The 13,907-nt window shown below is 38.0% G+C and overlaps 1 protein-coding gene across 2 annotated transcripts in view; it reads left to right on the forward strand.

The window, feature by feature from the left end:
• The window catches only part of LOC141397080 (mitochondrial glutamate carrier 1-like), a 38,503-nt gene extending 28,722 nt beyond the window's left edge, over positions 1-9,781 (forward strand). For both annotated transcript variants that reach the window (XM_073972972.1, XM_073972961.1), the window contains exons 3-6: positions 4,555-4,689; positions 4,763-5,248; positions 5,317-5,457; positions 8,099-9,781. In XM_073972972.1, coding sequence (XP_073829073.1) covers positions 4,555-4,689; positions 4,763-5,248; positions 5,317-5,457; positions 8,099-8,246 — 910 coding nt within the window. In that variant the 3' untranslated portion in view covers positions 8,247-9,781. The remainder of the gene's footprint in view (positions 1-4,554; positions 4,690-4,762; positions 5,249-5,316; positions 5,458-8,098) is intronic.
• The last annotated feature ends 4,126 nt before the right edge of the window (positions 9,782-13,907 follow it).

Genomic DNA, 13,907 nt, shown 5'->3' on the forward strand with positions numbered 1-13,907 from the left:
ACTTTGTATTTTGTGTTTCCAGAGACTAAGAAACATTTCTACCATAAAATGTTTATATAGGTCCACGTGTTGATATAGCCCCCATAATACAATATCTCCCGATTTTCGATATTTCGAACGTTTTAGCCTCATTATCACACCGATATGGCTGAAATTTGGTATTTAGTCTTCTTTAGGCGTATAAAACTTTCCCCCAGAAATTTGTAGGTATAGGTCCACGCCATCATATAACCCCCATAGAACGGTACCTTCCGAATTTCGGTATTTTGAAGGTTGTGGCCACATTAATCCACCGAAATGGCTGAAATTTGTGGTGGAGGGTATAAAAAGTTCGGCCCGACCGAACTTAACGCTTTTCTTACTTGTTATTTTTAATTATTTAACGACAATCAATTAATCCATAATAGTGGAAAATTATTAAAAATCTGGATAATAAGCTATAAAAGCTGACAAAAATTCGTACATATACATATACATATGTATGTACGCTAGAACATCATTAGTAACTGTTTAATTTAAACAAAAGGAAAGGATGTTTTTTGCCTACGAGCGGATCTTTTAGCATCAAATCAAGCGACAATAAACCAGATAGGGAATTTTGTGGTAGATTGAAGGCATTCTTCCGATCGAGGAACGTATATTTATGTAAGCGGAAAGTGAGATATTGACCGAGGTATAAAAATGCTGAAAAAATGTATTCTCTATTTTTGTAAAAATAAGCAAATGTTATATATTTTTGTTAAAATAAATCAAGGCCTACAGAAGGTCGGCCATTCAGAATTCTGTTATCAACTTTTGACAACAAACATAATAGATTTTACATTACATATTTTGATTTGAGTTTCTTTATATTTTAAATCAATTATGTTTTTGACAATAAACATAATAATCAGGTGGGCTTATTGGCCGACCTTGTATAGGCCTTGAAATAAATAAATGTTATCCTATTATGTAAAAATATGTCAATCTTCAGCCAAAAACAGTATACTTGAAGTTTACTTAAATCTGAAAAGCACAATTTGGTCTTATTGAAGTGTTTATACCCTGTTAGTCTAAAGGCTGAGGGTAGAAATATGGCACCAACATACTCCGACATTCTGAAAAGATGAAAATGAAAACTAATAACTAATTTCATATGTGCCCAGCATCTATAGAAAACATTTGTATGTTTTTTTTATCGAATATAGGCCTATCGTCTCACGTAAATTTTTCTGGAAATGGATCTGAAACATCAGTACTTGCTCAAGAAGATGAGGTAGTACTTTAGTCGAAACGCTCGGATAGAAAACAAAGCATGGTGCAAAATTTTAAGAACAAAGTAAACAAGTAAAACTGTATCAGTCGGCTTTGCCGACAGAGGTTTACCCTCAGCCTGTGTATATTGAAACAATTTTCCCCCAAAAATGTAAAATGTGTATGCACAAAGGGGGTTTTAAAAATTTTAGGCGTATGAACCGACAAAAATGTTGATTATGATTAAAGATCAAAAGTTGTGCGGAGGAGATACTTAAAGGAATGGATCGACAATTATGGAAGTGGATCTCCAGCCACTACATATGGTGCCATAGGGGTTTTTTTACACCCTTCGGGCTGTTGGAATGGACTTGCCGCTGAAAAAACGTTTACCATCGTAATTGAGGCAGCGAATGCAAGTTGCTTCAACAAAAATCAAAGTGATTCGATAGCAGGTCTTAAAGTGAACTTATCCGAAATTTTGTGTGGTAGGTACCGGATGGAGTGGACAAATATAGTCCATATTTGAACCAGATCTATATCTGGTAGATATATTAGGATGTGTAAAGTATGGACCAATTCGGCCACTCCCTTCAAGAGTTATCGTATAAACAATATTTCCGAACATTTTTAGACTTTTGTGTGGGAGGTACTCGGAGGAGTGGACCGATATGGCTTATCTTTGAATTTAAACTATGTTTGCACAAAATATTACTATGGCCAAATTTTGACCAAATCGACAGATCCGTTCGAGAGTTGTCTTGCGCTCCAACCACCTCTCACGGTCATAGGTTTTTTTTGCAACTTTCAGACTATTTTCTCAAGAAGTGTGTACTTGCCCCTGCTGAAACTGGTACCGTCGTATGGGGGGCAGTGAATACAAGTTGCTAAAACAAAAATCAAAGCGATTGGAGAGCAGATCATAAACTGAACTTATCCGAAATTTTGTGTGGGAGGTACCCGAAGGAGTGGACCGATTGAGTCCATATTGGAACCTCATCTAAGTCTGGTAGACATTTCACGATTTGCAAAGTATGGACCAAGTCGGTTACCCCTTCAAGAGTTATCGTGCGTACAAATTTTCCGAACATTTTCGAACTTTTGTGAGGGAGGTACCGGAAGGGGTGGACCGATATTAGCCATCTTCGAACTTAAACTAAGTTTGGACAAAATATTACGAAAGCCAAATTTTGGACCGAATCGGTTGATCCGTTCGAGAGTTATCGTGCGCTCCAGCCAGACAGACAGACGGACGTAGGGATAGGTAGTGGAAAGCAATAATCGATTTTTCGATTTTGGTCTAAAACTAAAAATGCGATTTTTCGGTCTTGCGATTACTTCAGTTGTCTTAGAACTCGACTATCGACTTTTTCATAATCGCAGAAAATCGATTAAAATCGACTATTCGTCGATTTCCGAGTTTTCTTTTGAAACTGTAAAACCGCCAAAAGTGTAAAACCGCCAAGTCAAAAATCGACGGACAAACTCGAAAATCGACAACAAGATAATCGATTATGCGATTTTCCCTCCAGACAAAAGTCGACTACGATTTTTAGATGTTTGACTGCAAAAAGTCGATTAATCGATTAACCGAAAGTCGACTTACCTATCCCTAGACGGACGGACATTGCTCAATCGACTCCATATTGTCTGAAACACATTTCGTCCAAACATACTTGGGGTCTAAAACCATTATTTCGATGAGGCACATTTTGCCCGTATGAAAGTGTATATACCCTCGTTAGCATAAATGCTGAGGGTATGAAAATTCAATTTTTTTCTTTTATTTCACAGTGTTTAATTTTGTTTTGTCAGCTTTCGCCTTTTTCTTCTGTTTTTTGTTCAGTTTTTTCTTCATTGTCAAATATTCGTCAAAAAATAACAAAAAACAGTTCTGCCATTTTTACCTGAAGAAATTCGTCTGGCAGAAGAGAAAGGGTATTTTTGCTCTCTCTCCTCTCTCACTCTCTTAAAATGGCTTCCAGTTTTTGGGTTTAGGAACGCTTTGCAGGTTAAAATGGTAACAAGTGGTAAAACTCCTATTTGATGTTGATTTATTGCGACTATATCTATACTATATTTGGGAAGGAAAGTTTTTAGCCACAACGAAGACAAAATAAGCAATTTCAGTTTTGGCTAAAACCAATATTCAACATTTCAAACCTCTGGAACTCTATAGGGGCTATATGAAAACATTAACCTATATTGACAATTCCTTGCAGCAGTGTTTTTTACACCTAAAGGATTCTAAATACCAAATTTTAGCCATTTTGGATGGATAATGCGGCTGAAAAATGCCGAATATCAGGAGGTACTTTTATATGGAGGCTATTCCATAACGTTGGCCGGTGTTGCTCATTTTCGAATTTAAATTGCCTGTAAAAAAAGAAGTATTGTGGTAAAATTTTAGCGTTCTATCTCAATTTGATTGAAGAATAGAGCGATAAGAACAGATGGACGGCCAAACTGATCAAGAATATATACTTTGTGGAATCTAAAATGATTATTTGAAGGAGCTAAGAAAGGAACGACCAACTTTATACACACTACTTTATGTATCAGATGATATACCCTCCATTTTCAAAATAAGGCGATTTTTTTAGTCTGCAATATTGTCAACACTGTTCATTACCTGTGAGAGAAATGGGATTTACAACACTTAAAAAAATTATCTGACATCCATTCTCTACAGGTACGGCACATCAATTAAAAAATATAGGTACTCGCAAATCACTAGCGGGTAGCATGATCCATTTTGTTTCCAATGAAATCAATATTAAACATGTCAACTATTTTAATTGTTTTGATATGATACAGCAAAAGATAACGTCATGATCAGGACAAGTGTTCGTATAATACACTGCCGCTCACTTGAATAGAACCCCCCCTACCTACTTTTTTCAGTCTTCATTCTTTTCCGATTTATGATCAGGACAAGTGTTCGTATAATACACTGCCGCTCACTTGAATACAACCCCCTACCAATTTTTTTCAGTCTTCATTTTTTTCCGATTTATACAAGATGTGAAGTGTTGAAGTTTTGTTATATTTTGTTTCAAAACTTAATTTTTTTAGAAGAAATGCGGATGTCCTGATGGGGCCGCCATATTCCACAGTGGTAAATATCATTTAAAAAGTATGGGAATGACTTATGCGTAGGTCATTAGAGGGTGTTAAAGATGGCTCTGGTGACAATTCCGGAATTAGTTTCTACTTCATATGAAAGATAGTAATGTGAATATTGAAATATGGAAATTGATTAAAAGTTTTTAGTACTTTTGTTTACAGTTTTATGAAATTTCCAATTCTCTCCCTTTTCAGTTTACTACCAAAAATCATCAATGGCGGTATTGCTGGCATCATTGGTGTATCATGTGTATTCCCATTGGATTTGGTTAAAACTCGCCTGCAGAATCAACAAGTTGGTCCAAATGGCGAGAAAATGTACAAAAGCATGTAAGTAACAAATCAATGGTTAGCAAAAAATAAAAATATTCAATAAATTTTTCATTTCATACTCAAAAAACAGGTTCGATTGTTTCCGCAAAACATATCGTGCCGAAGGTTACTTTGGTATGTATCGTGGTTCTGGCGTAAACATTCTACTCATTACACCTGAAAAAGCCATCAAACTTACTGCCAACGATTACTTCCGCCACAAACTCACCACCAAAGATGGCCAGTTGCCAATGACAAGTCAAATGGTTGCTGGCGGTTTGGCTGGTGCATTCCAAATTATTGTTACCACACCCATGGAATTGTTAAAAATTCAAATGCAAGACGCTGGTCGTGTTGCTGCCCAAGCTAAAGAAGCTGGTAAAGTTGTAGAGAAAATCTCTGCCACAAAATTGGCCAGTCAGCTGTTGAAGGAAAAGGGTATTTTTGGCCTGTACAAGGGTATTGGTGCTACCGGTCTCAGAGATGTCACCTTTTCGGTGGTCTATTTCCCATTGTTTGCTACACTCAATAAATTTGGTCCCCGCCGTAATGATGGTTCCGGAGAAGCTGTTTTCTGGTAAGTCTTCTATGAAGTTTTTGGAATAAAAGGAAGAATTTAATATGTGTGTGTTTCTTCTTTTATAGGGTATCTTTCTTATCTGGTCTGGCTGCTGGTTCATTTGCTGCTCTCTTTGTTAATCCCTTCGATGTGGTGAAAACACGTCTGCAAGCCATTAAAAAGGCTGATGGTGAAAAGGAATTCAAGGGTATTATGGATTGTATAACGTGAGTATTTGAGTGTGGCACGGAAGATTTATAACGTCTTTAACCAACATAAGATGATCTGGATGTTCATCTATCTGTAAAGATTCCTTATACAAGGTGTCCAAGGGATTTTTCTATCGAAAGAAGACGCTTTTCTTTAGAAGGATGTTCTTCCAGAGGTAGAAGATATTATCTAAATAGGGGTCTGGTGTATATTTTTTAGTCAGAAAATCGTTTACATTGTATTTTCTGCAGGTGGAAGACCTTCCAAGAGGGTTTCTTTTGGAAAAAGTCCTCAAGATGTTCTGATATAGAGATAGAAGCCGTCCAGGACACATCTTCAGATAGATGTTCTTTAGATAGAAGACCTCCTAAAGGTGCCACATGCAGATAGAAGACCTCCTAAAGGTCCTACATGCAGATAGAAGGCATACAAAAGTAGTCCTCTGTAGACAGAAGATATCCCAAAGAGGATTATATTCTTCTATATAGAGCGGAATTCTAAAAAGGGTCTTCTATAGATGGAAGACCTCTCAAAAGAAGTACCAAAGGGTACTTCTGTAGATAGAGAAGGAAGTCTCCTATAGATAGAGAACGTCTCAAATGAATTTTCTTTAGGTAAAAGATCTCCTGAAGGGGTCTTCTGTAGTTAGAAGACCTCCCAAGGTTGACTTTTATAGATACAAGACCTCCCAAAGGGGATCTTCTATAGATAGATAACGTCTCAAAGGGGGGTTCTATAGGTAAAAGACCTCCCGAAGTGTTATTCTGAAGTAAGGAGACCTTCCAAGGGGGACTTCTATAGGTACAAGATCTCTCAAATGTGTCTTCGATATATAGAAGAGCTCTCAAGATGATCTTCGATAGAAAGTCTTCTATTGTCCCATAGGTAAAGGACATCCCACGAGAGGATTTTATAAACAGTCCTCCCAAAGACATCTTGATGGGTCTTGTATAGGTAGAAGACCTCCCAAAGGGGTCTTCTATAGATAAATGACCTTCCAAAGGGGTGTTTCTATCTATAAACTTTTATAGTTAGAAGTGCTCTTCTGTAGTTAGAAGAAGGCCAAAGAAGGCCTTCTATAGTTATAAAACCTCTCAATGAGCTCTTCTATAGATAGAAATATCCCAAAGGGGTTTTCTGAAGATAGAAAACCTCCCAAATGGGTCGTCTGTAGATAGAAAAAGAACTATAGAAAACCCCTCTGTAGGCAAAAGACCCTAAGATATCTTCTATATATAGAAGACCTCCCAAAGATGTCGTCCGTAGATATAAGAACTCCTAAACGGGTCTTTTGTAGATAGAAAACATCCCAAAGGGATCTTCTGTAGATATATGTCCTAAAGGCGTCTTCTATGGAAAAAAGACATCCCAAAGTGGTCTTCTACAGATAGAAGACCTCCCAAAGAGGTCTTCTTTGGAAAGAAGACCTCCCAAAAGGGACTTCAATAGATAGAAGACCTCCAAAAGGAGTCTTCTATAGATAGAAGACCTCCAAAAGGGGTCTTCTATAGATAGAAGACCTCCCAAAGGGGTCTTCAATAGATAGAAGACCTCCCAAAGGGGTCTTCTATAGATAGAAGACCTCCAAAAGGGGTCTTCTATAGATAGAAGACCTCCCAAAGGGGTCTTCAATAGATAGAAGACCCCCAAAGGGGTCTTCAATAGATAGAAGACCTCCCAAAGGGGTCTTCAATAGATAGAAGACCTCCCAAAAAGGTCTTCTTTGGGAAGAAGACCTCCCAAAAGGGTCTTCAATAGATAGAAGACCTCCCAAAGAGGTCTTCTTTGGAAAGAAGACCTCCCAAAGGGGTCTTCAATAGATAGAAGACCTCCCAAAGGGGTTTTCTATAGATTGAAGGCCTCCCAAAGAGGTCTTCTATAGATAGAAGACCTCCCAAAAGGGTCTTCTATAGATAGAAGACCTCCAAAAGGGGTCTTCTATAGATAGAAGACCTCCCAAAGGGGTCATCTATAGATAGAAGACCTCCCAAAGGGGTCTTCAATAGATAGAAGACCTCCCAAAGGGGTCTTCTATAGATACAAGACCTCCCAAAGGGGTCATCTATAGATAGAAGACCTCCCAAAGGGGTCTTCAATAGATAGAAGACCTCCCAAAGGGGTCTTCTATAGATACAAGACCTCCCAAAGGGGTCTTCTATAGATAGAAGACCTCCCAAAGAGGTAGATAGAAGACCTCCCAAAGGGGTCTTCTATAGATAGAAGACCCCCAAAGGGGCCTTCTATAGATAGAAGACCTCCCAAAGGGGCCTTCTATAGACAGAAGACCTCCCAAAGAGGTCTTCTATAGATAGAAGTCCTCCGAAAGAGGTCATCTATAGATAGAAGACCTCCCAAAAGGGTCTTCTATAGATAGAAGACCTCCCAAAGTGGTTTTCTATAGATAAAACCCCCCCAAAGGTGTTGTCTTCGATAGATAGAAGATCTCCCAAAAGTTTCTTCTATAGATAGAAGACCTTCTATATATAAATTACCTCCCAAAGAATCTTTTATAGATGGAAAACCATCGCTCGTGTATTCTAAAGATAATAGACCTCACAAAGAGTCTACAATAGACCTCCTAACGTATTTTTACCTAGATAAGGCATACCCTTTACTTTTTTTTAATACTTACATACATAATTTCGTCTCTATTTTCAGAAAAACCATGAAATATGAAGGACCCACAGCCTTCTTCAAGGGTGGCTTGTGCCGTATGATTGTGATTGCACCACTCTTTGGTATTGCTCAAACTGTTTACTTTTTGGGTGTAGCCGAGGGTTTGTTGGGTGTTAACAAATCATCCTAAATCCTCTAAGACATACTACACATAAAGTCAGATTAAAATCCAGCTACAAATTTAAGGAAACTATAGCATTTCCAGTGATGAAGATAAGAGAAAAATCGTCCTCTCGTAACAAAAAACCAATATTTAATGTGTACATGTAAAGGATTGTGTTGTGTATAGTCAAAATGTTTTATGCTAAAAAATAATAAGTTAAATTTGTTTTTTTTTTAATTCTACAAACACAAAAAAGACTCCGATGACAGATGAAGAGCTTAATGAGGGATATACTTTATAAAAATATTGGTCGTCTGTATTGGAATTACCCCACTATTTATCTATCAGAGTTTCTCTTTGTTAAATGTAATTTTAAACAGAATTGTAAATAAACTTGGCAATGGGAGTAAGAGGGTTAGGAGGGTTTACCTCTTCAAGCCCGTTTACGCTATTGCCTATTTCTTAAATATAAACATTTGTATGGATTTTGTTTTAAATTACATTACTTTAGCTTAATGTTTTCGCTTCGATTCTAAATTTTATGTTTTAATGGGGTATATAAAGATTATTGGAATTTTGTGTTAACAAGACGCTACGAAAAAATACACACAAATATAACCAACTACAAATACAAGACAATAAATTATGCAGAAATTCTAAAATAAAGTAAACTTCCACAATTGCTCCCGACCTCTCTTCCCCTAGATATTTGTTTGCCAGCGTAATACACCACGTACATTTTACATAACATAATGTTAATATATACATTTACATTGTTACTGTTATATATAAACAAGTTCTTACAGCCTCACATATATTTATTAGAAAAAAAAAAGATTTCATTTATAAGGACTTCATATACAATGAGAACCAAATCCATGATCGAATTTCAACATAACCTAATTTTAACAACAACATAACAAAATTTCTAATAAAATTGTGGTCCTTATAAATGATTCCTTTTGAGTGTTAACTTGTTACATTATCAATGTTATGTATAACCAGAAATACCTGCTTATAGATATAGGAGTGTGCCGAGAAAAAAAGTGTCTAAAAACGAAAAAAACGAACCAAAGGGAAAAAACCTTAATGATATTGATGCCACTTATAATCTTCACTTGTATTCCCTCATTGTTTAAATGTTTACAAAAAAGACAAGCATACCATTTAATAAAATAAAACAGTTTTAGATTTTGCATTTCCTTCTTCTTTTTTTTTCTTCGTTGTTTGATTGTTCGATCGTCGTTCATTTGTTTTCTTAAAAGCAATTATCTTAAGTCTCTTTATGAATGTCTTTTACTCTTTATTGCCATATATCATTTAAACAATAGTTGATATTTACACAATATATGTAAATGTATGTGTGTTCGTGTTGTTTCCTATATAAACAAATAGTTAAGCTTATTTTTTGTATTAATTTAATTTTCCCGATTTAATTCTTAGAAAAATGTTTTCAGAACATAATGATGATGAGATATACACTATAAACTTAGTAAATAATGCCAATTATAATGTATACAAATTAAGTAAATAAAGATATTAAAAATTAAAAAACAAAAAAATGTTTTTTCATTTGTGAAAACCCCCTTTTAGGGATAGAAGGCCTCCTTGGGAGGTTTTCTATATACAAAAGACGCCTTTATTAGTTCTTATATCTACGGAAGACATCTTTGGGAGGTTTTCTATATAGAAGACACCTTTGGAAGGTCTTCCATCTATAGACGGTCCCTTTTGGAGGACTTCTCTCTAGAGAAGACCGCTTTGAGAGGTCTTCTATCTATAGAGGACCCCTTTGGGAGGTCTTCTATCCATAAAAGATACCTTTGGGAGGTCTTCTGCCTACTGAAAACCCTTTTGAGGGGTCATCTACCTATAGAAGGCACCTTTAGGAGGTCTTATATCTGTAGAAGACACCTTTAGGAAGTCTTCTATCTAAAGAAGACCCTTTAAGGAGGTCTTCTATCTATAGAAGACGCCTTTGGGAGGCCTTCTATCTATAGAAGACCCCTTTGAGAGGTCTTCTACCTATAGAAAACACCTTTGGGGGATTTACTACCTACAGAAACCCCTTTGAGGGGTCTTCTTTGTGAAAAAACCTTTCAGGGATAAAAGGCCTCCTTGGGAGGTTTTCTATCTATTGAAGACCCCTTTGGGAAGTTTTCTATCCATGAGAGACCTCTTTGGGAGGTCTTGTGTCTATTGAAGACCCTTTGGGAGGTCTTCTATCTATATAAGACCCCTTTGGAAGGTCTTCTATCTACAGAAGACCCCTTTGGGAGGTTTTTTATCTTTAGAAGACCCCTCTTGGGAGGTCTTCTTTACTATAGAAGACTCCTTTGGGAGGTCTTCTATCTATTGAAGGCCACTTTGGGAGGTCTTCTATCTATAGAAGACTCCTTTGGGAGGTCTTCTATCTATAGAAGACCCCTTTGGGAGGTCTTCTATCTGCAGAAGACCCCTTCGGGAGGTCTTCTATCTATAGAAGACCCCTTCGGGAGGTCTTCTATCTATAGAAGACCCCTTCGGGAGGTCTTCTATCTATGGAAGACCCCTTTGGGAGGTCTTCTTTCTACAAAAGACGTTTTTGGGAGGTCTTTTATATATAGAAGACACGTTTGCGAGGTCCCTTGGGAGGTTTTTCATCTAAAGAAGACCCCTTAGGGAGGCCTTCTGTCTATAGAAGACCACTTTGTGAGTTCTTCTATCTATTGAAGATCCCTTTGGAAGGACTTCTATGTATATAAGACCCCTTTGGAAGGACTTCTATCTATAGCAGACTCCTTTGGAAGGTCTTCTATCTATAGCAGACTCCTTTGGGAGGTCTTCTATATATTGAAGACCACTTTTGGAGGTCTTCTATCTATGGAAGACCTCTTTGGGAGGTCTTCTATCTATATAAGACCCCTTTGGGAGGTCTTCTAGCGATTGAAGACCCCTTTGTGAGGTCTTCTATCTATAGATGACCCCTTTTGGATGATTATAATTATTGAAGACACCTTTGGGAGCCCTTCAATCTATAGAAGACCATTCTGTGAGTTCTTCTATCTATTGAAGATCCCTTTGGGAGGTCTTCTATCTATAGAAGACCCCTTCGGGAGGTCTTCTATCTATAGAAGACCACTTTGGGAGGTCTTCTATCTACCAAAGACGTTTTTGGGAGGTCTTTTATATATAGAAGACACGTTTGGATGGTCACTTGGGAGATTTTTCATCTAAAGAAGATCCCTTAGGGAGGCCTTCTCTCTATAGAAGACCACTTTGTGAGTTCTTCTATCAATTGAAGATCCCTTTGGGAGGTCTTCTATCTATTGAAGACCCCTTTGGGAAGTTCTCTATCCATGAAAGACCTCTTTGGGAGGTCTTCTGTCCATTGAAGACCCTTTGGCAGGTCTTCTATCTATATAAGACCCCTTTGGAAGGTCTTCTATCTATAGAAGACCCATTTGGGAGGTCTTCTATCTATTGAAGATTCCCTTTGGGAGGTCTTCTATCTATAGAAGACCCCTTCGGGAGGTCTTCTATCTATAGAAGACCCTTTTGGGAGGTCTTCTATCTATAGAAGACACATTCGGGAGGTCTTCTATCTATAGAAGACCCCTTTGGGAGGTCTTCTATCTATAGAAGATCCCTTTGGGAGGTCTTCTATGGCCTTCTATCTATTGAAGACCACTTTGGGAGGTCTTTTATCTATGGAAGACCTCTTTGGGAGGTCTTCTATCTATATAAGACCCCTTTAGAAGGTCTTCTATCTATAGAAGACCCCTTTGGGAGGTCTTCTAGCTATTGAAGACCACTTTGGGAGGTCTTCTATCTACCAAAGACGTTTTTGGGAGGTCTTTTATATATAGAAGACACGTTTGGGTGGTCACTTGGGAGATTTTTCATCTAAAGAAGACCCCTTAGGGAGCCCTTCTCTCTATAGAAGACCACTTTGTGAGTTCTTCTATCAATTGAAGATCCCTTTGGGAGGTCTTCTATCTATTGAAGACCCCTTTGGGAAGTTCTCTATCCATGAAAGACCTCTTTGGGAGGTCTTCTGTCCATTGAAGACCCTTTGGCAGGTCTTCTATCTATATAAGACCCCTTTGGAAGGTCTTCTATCTATAGAAGACCCATTTGGGAGGTCTTCTATCTATTGAAGATTCCCTTTGGGAGGTCTTCTATCTATAGAAGACCCCTTCGGGAGGTCTTCTATCTATAGAAGACCCCTTCGGGAGGTCTTCTATCTATAGAAGACCCTTTTGGGAGGTCTTCTATCTATAGAAGACACATTCGGAAGGTCTTCTATCTATAGAAGACCCCTTTGGGAGGTCTTCTATCTATAGAAGATCCCTTCGGGAGGTCTTCTATCTATAGAAGACCACTTTGGGAGGTCTTCTATCTATAGAAGACCCCTTCGGGAGGTCTTCTATCTATAGAAGACCCCTTCGGGAGGTCTTCTATCTATAGAAGACCCCTTCGGGAGGTCTTCTATCTATAGAAGACCCCTTTGGGAGGTCTTCTATCTATAGAAGACCCTTTTGGGAGGTCTTCTATCTATAGAAGACACATTCGGGAGGTCTTCTATCTATAGAAGACCACTTTGGGAGGTATTCTTTCTACCAAAGACGTTTTTGGGAGGTCTTTTATATATAGAAGACACGTTTGGGTGGTCCCTTGGGAGATTTTTCATCTAAAGAAGATCCCTTAGGGAGGCCTTCTCTCTATAGAAGACCACTTTGTGAGTTCTTCTATCTATTGAAGATCCCTTTGGGAGGTCTTCTATCTATTGAAGACCCCTTTGGGAAGTTTTCTATCCATGAAAGACCTCTTTGGGAGGTCTTCTGTCTATTGAAGACCCTTTGGCAGGTCTTCTATCTATATAAGACCCCTTTGGAAGGTCTTCTATCTATAGAAGACCCCTTCGGGAGGTCTTCTATCTATAGAAGACCCCTTCGGGAGGTCTTCTATCTATAGAAGACCCTCTTGGGAGGTCTTCTATCTATAGAAGACACCTTCGGGAGGTCTTCTATCTATAGAAGACCCCTTCGGGAGGTCTTCTATCTATAGAAGACCCCTTTGGGAGGTCTTCTTTCTACAAAAGACGTTTTTGGGAGGTCTTTTATATATAGAAGACACGTTTGGGAGGTCCCTTGGGAGGTTTTTCATCTAAAGAAGACCCCTTAGGGAGGCCTTCTATCTATAGAAGACCACTTTGTGAGTTCTTCTATCTATTGAAGATTCCTTTGGGAGGTATTTTATCTATAGAAGACCCCTATGGGAGGTCTTCTATCTATTGAAGACCCCTTTGGGTTCTTCTAGTAGGGTGTTCATGCATAGAAGAACCCTTTAGGAGGTCGTCTATCTATAGAAGACCCCTTTTTGAGGTCTTCCACCTTTGGAACGCCTTTTGGCTACGGAAGAACTATTTGGTAGGACTTCTATTCATCGATACCTCTTTGAAGGTGTTCTGTCTATGGAAGACACCTTCGGGAGGTCGTCTTTAAAAGAAGATCATTTTGGTAGGTCTTCTTTGTACAGAAGACCTCTTTGGAATGGATAGAAAACTCGCAAATGGGTCTTCTCTAGATCACACATGACCAAAAAGAGAACGGAGAAAATGTGAATGTATTCAAAATATTGGCAACTTATAATAGTGTCATGGTAGAACAAATACAAGGTAAAGTTAATACTACAACAAATACAACT

The sequence above is a fragment of the Musca autumnalis genome, unplaced genomic scaffold (genome assembly GCF_047663935.1).
Source record: "Musca autumnalis isolate F117 unplaced genomic scaffold, ASM4766393v1 scaffold_1, whole genome shotgun sequence".
NCBI classification, from domain to species: Eukaryota; Metazoa; Arthropoda; class Insecta; order Diptera; family Muscidae; genus Musca; species Musca autumnalis.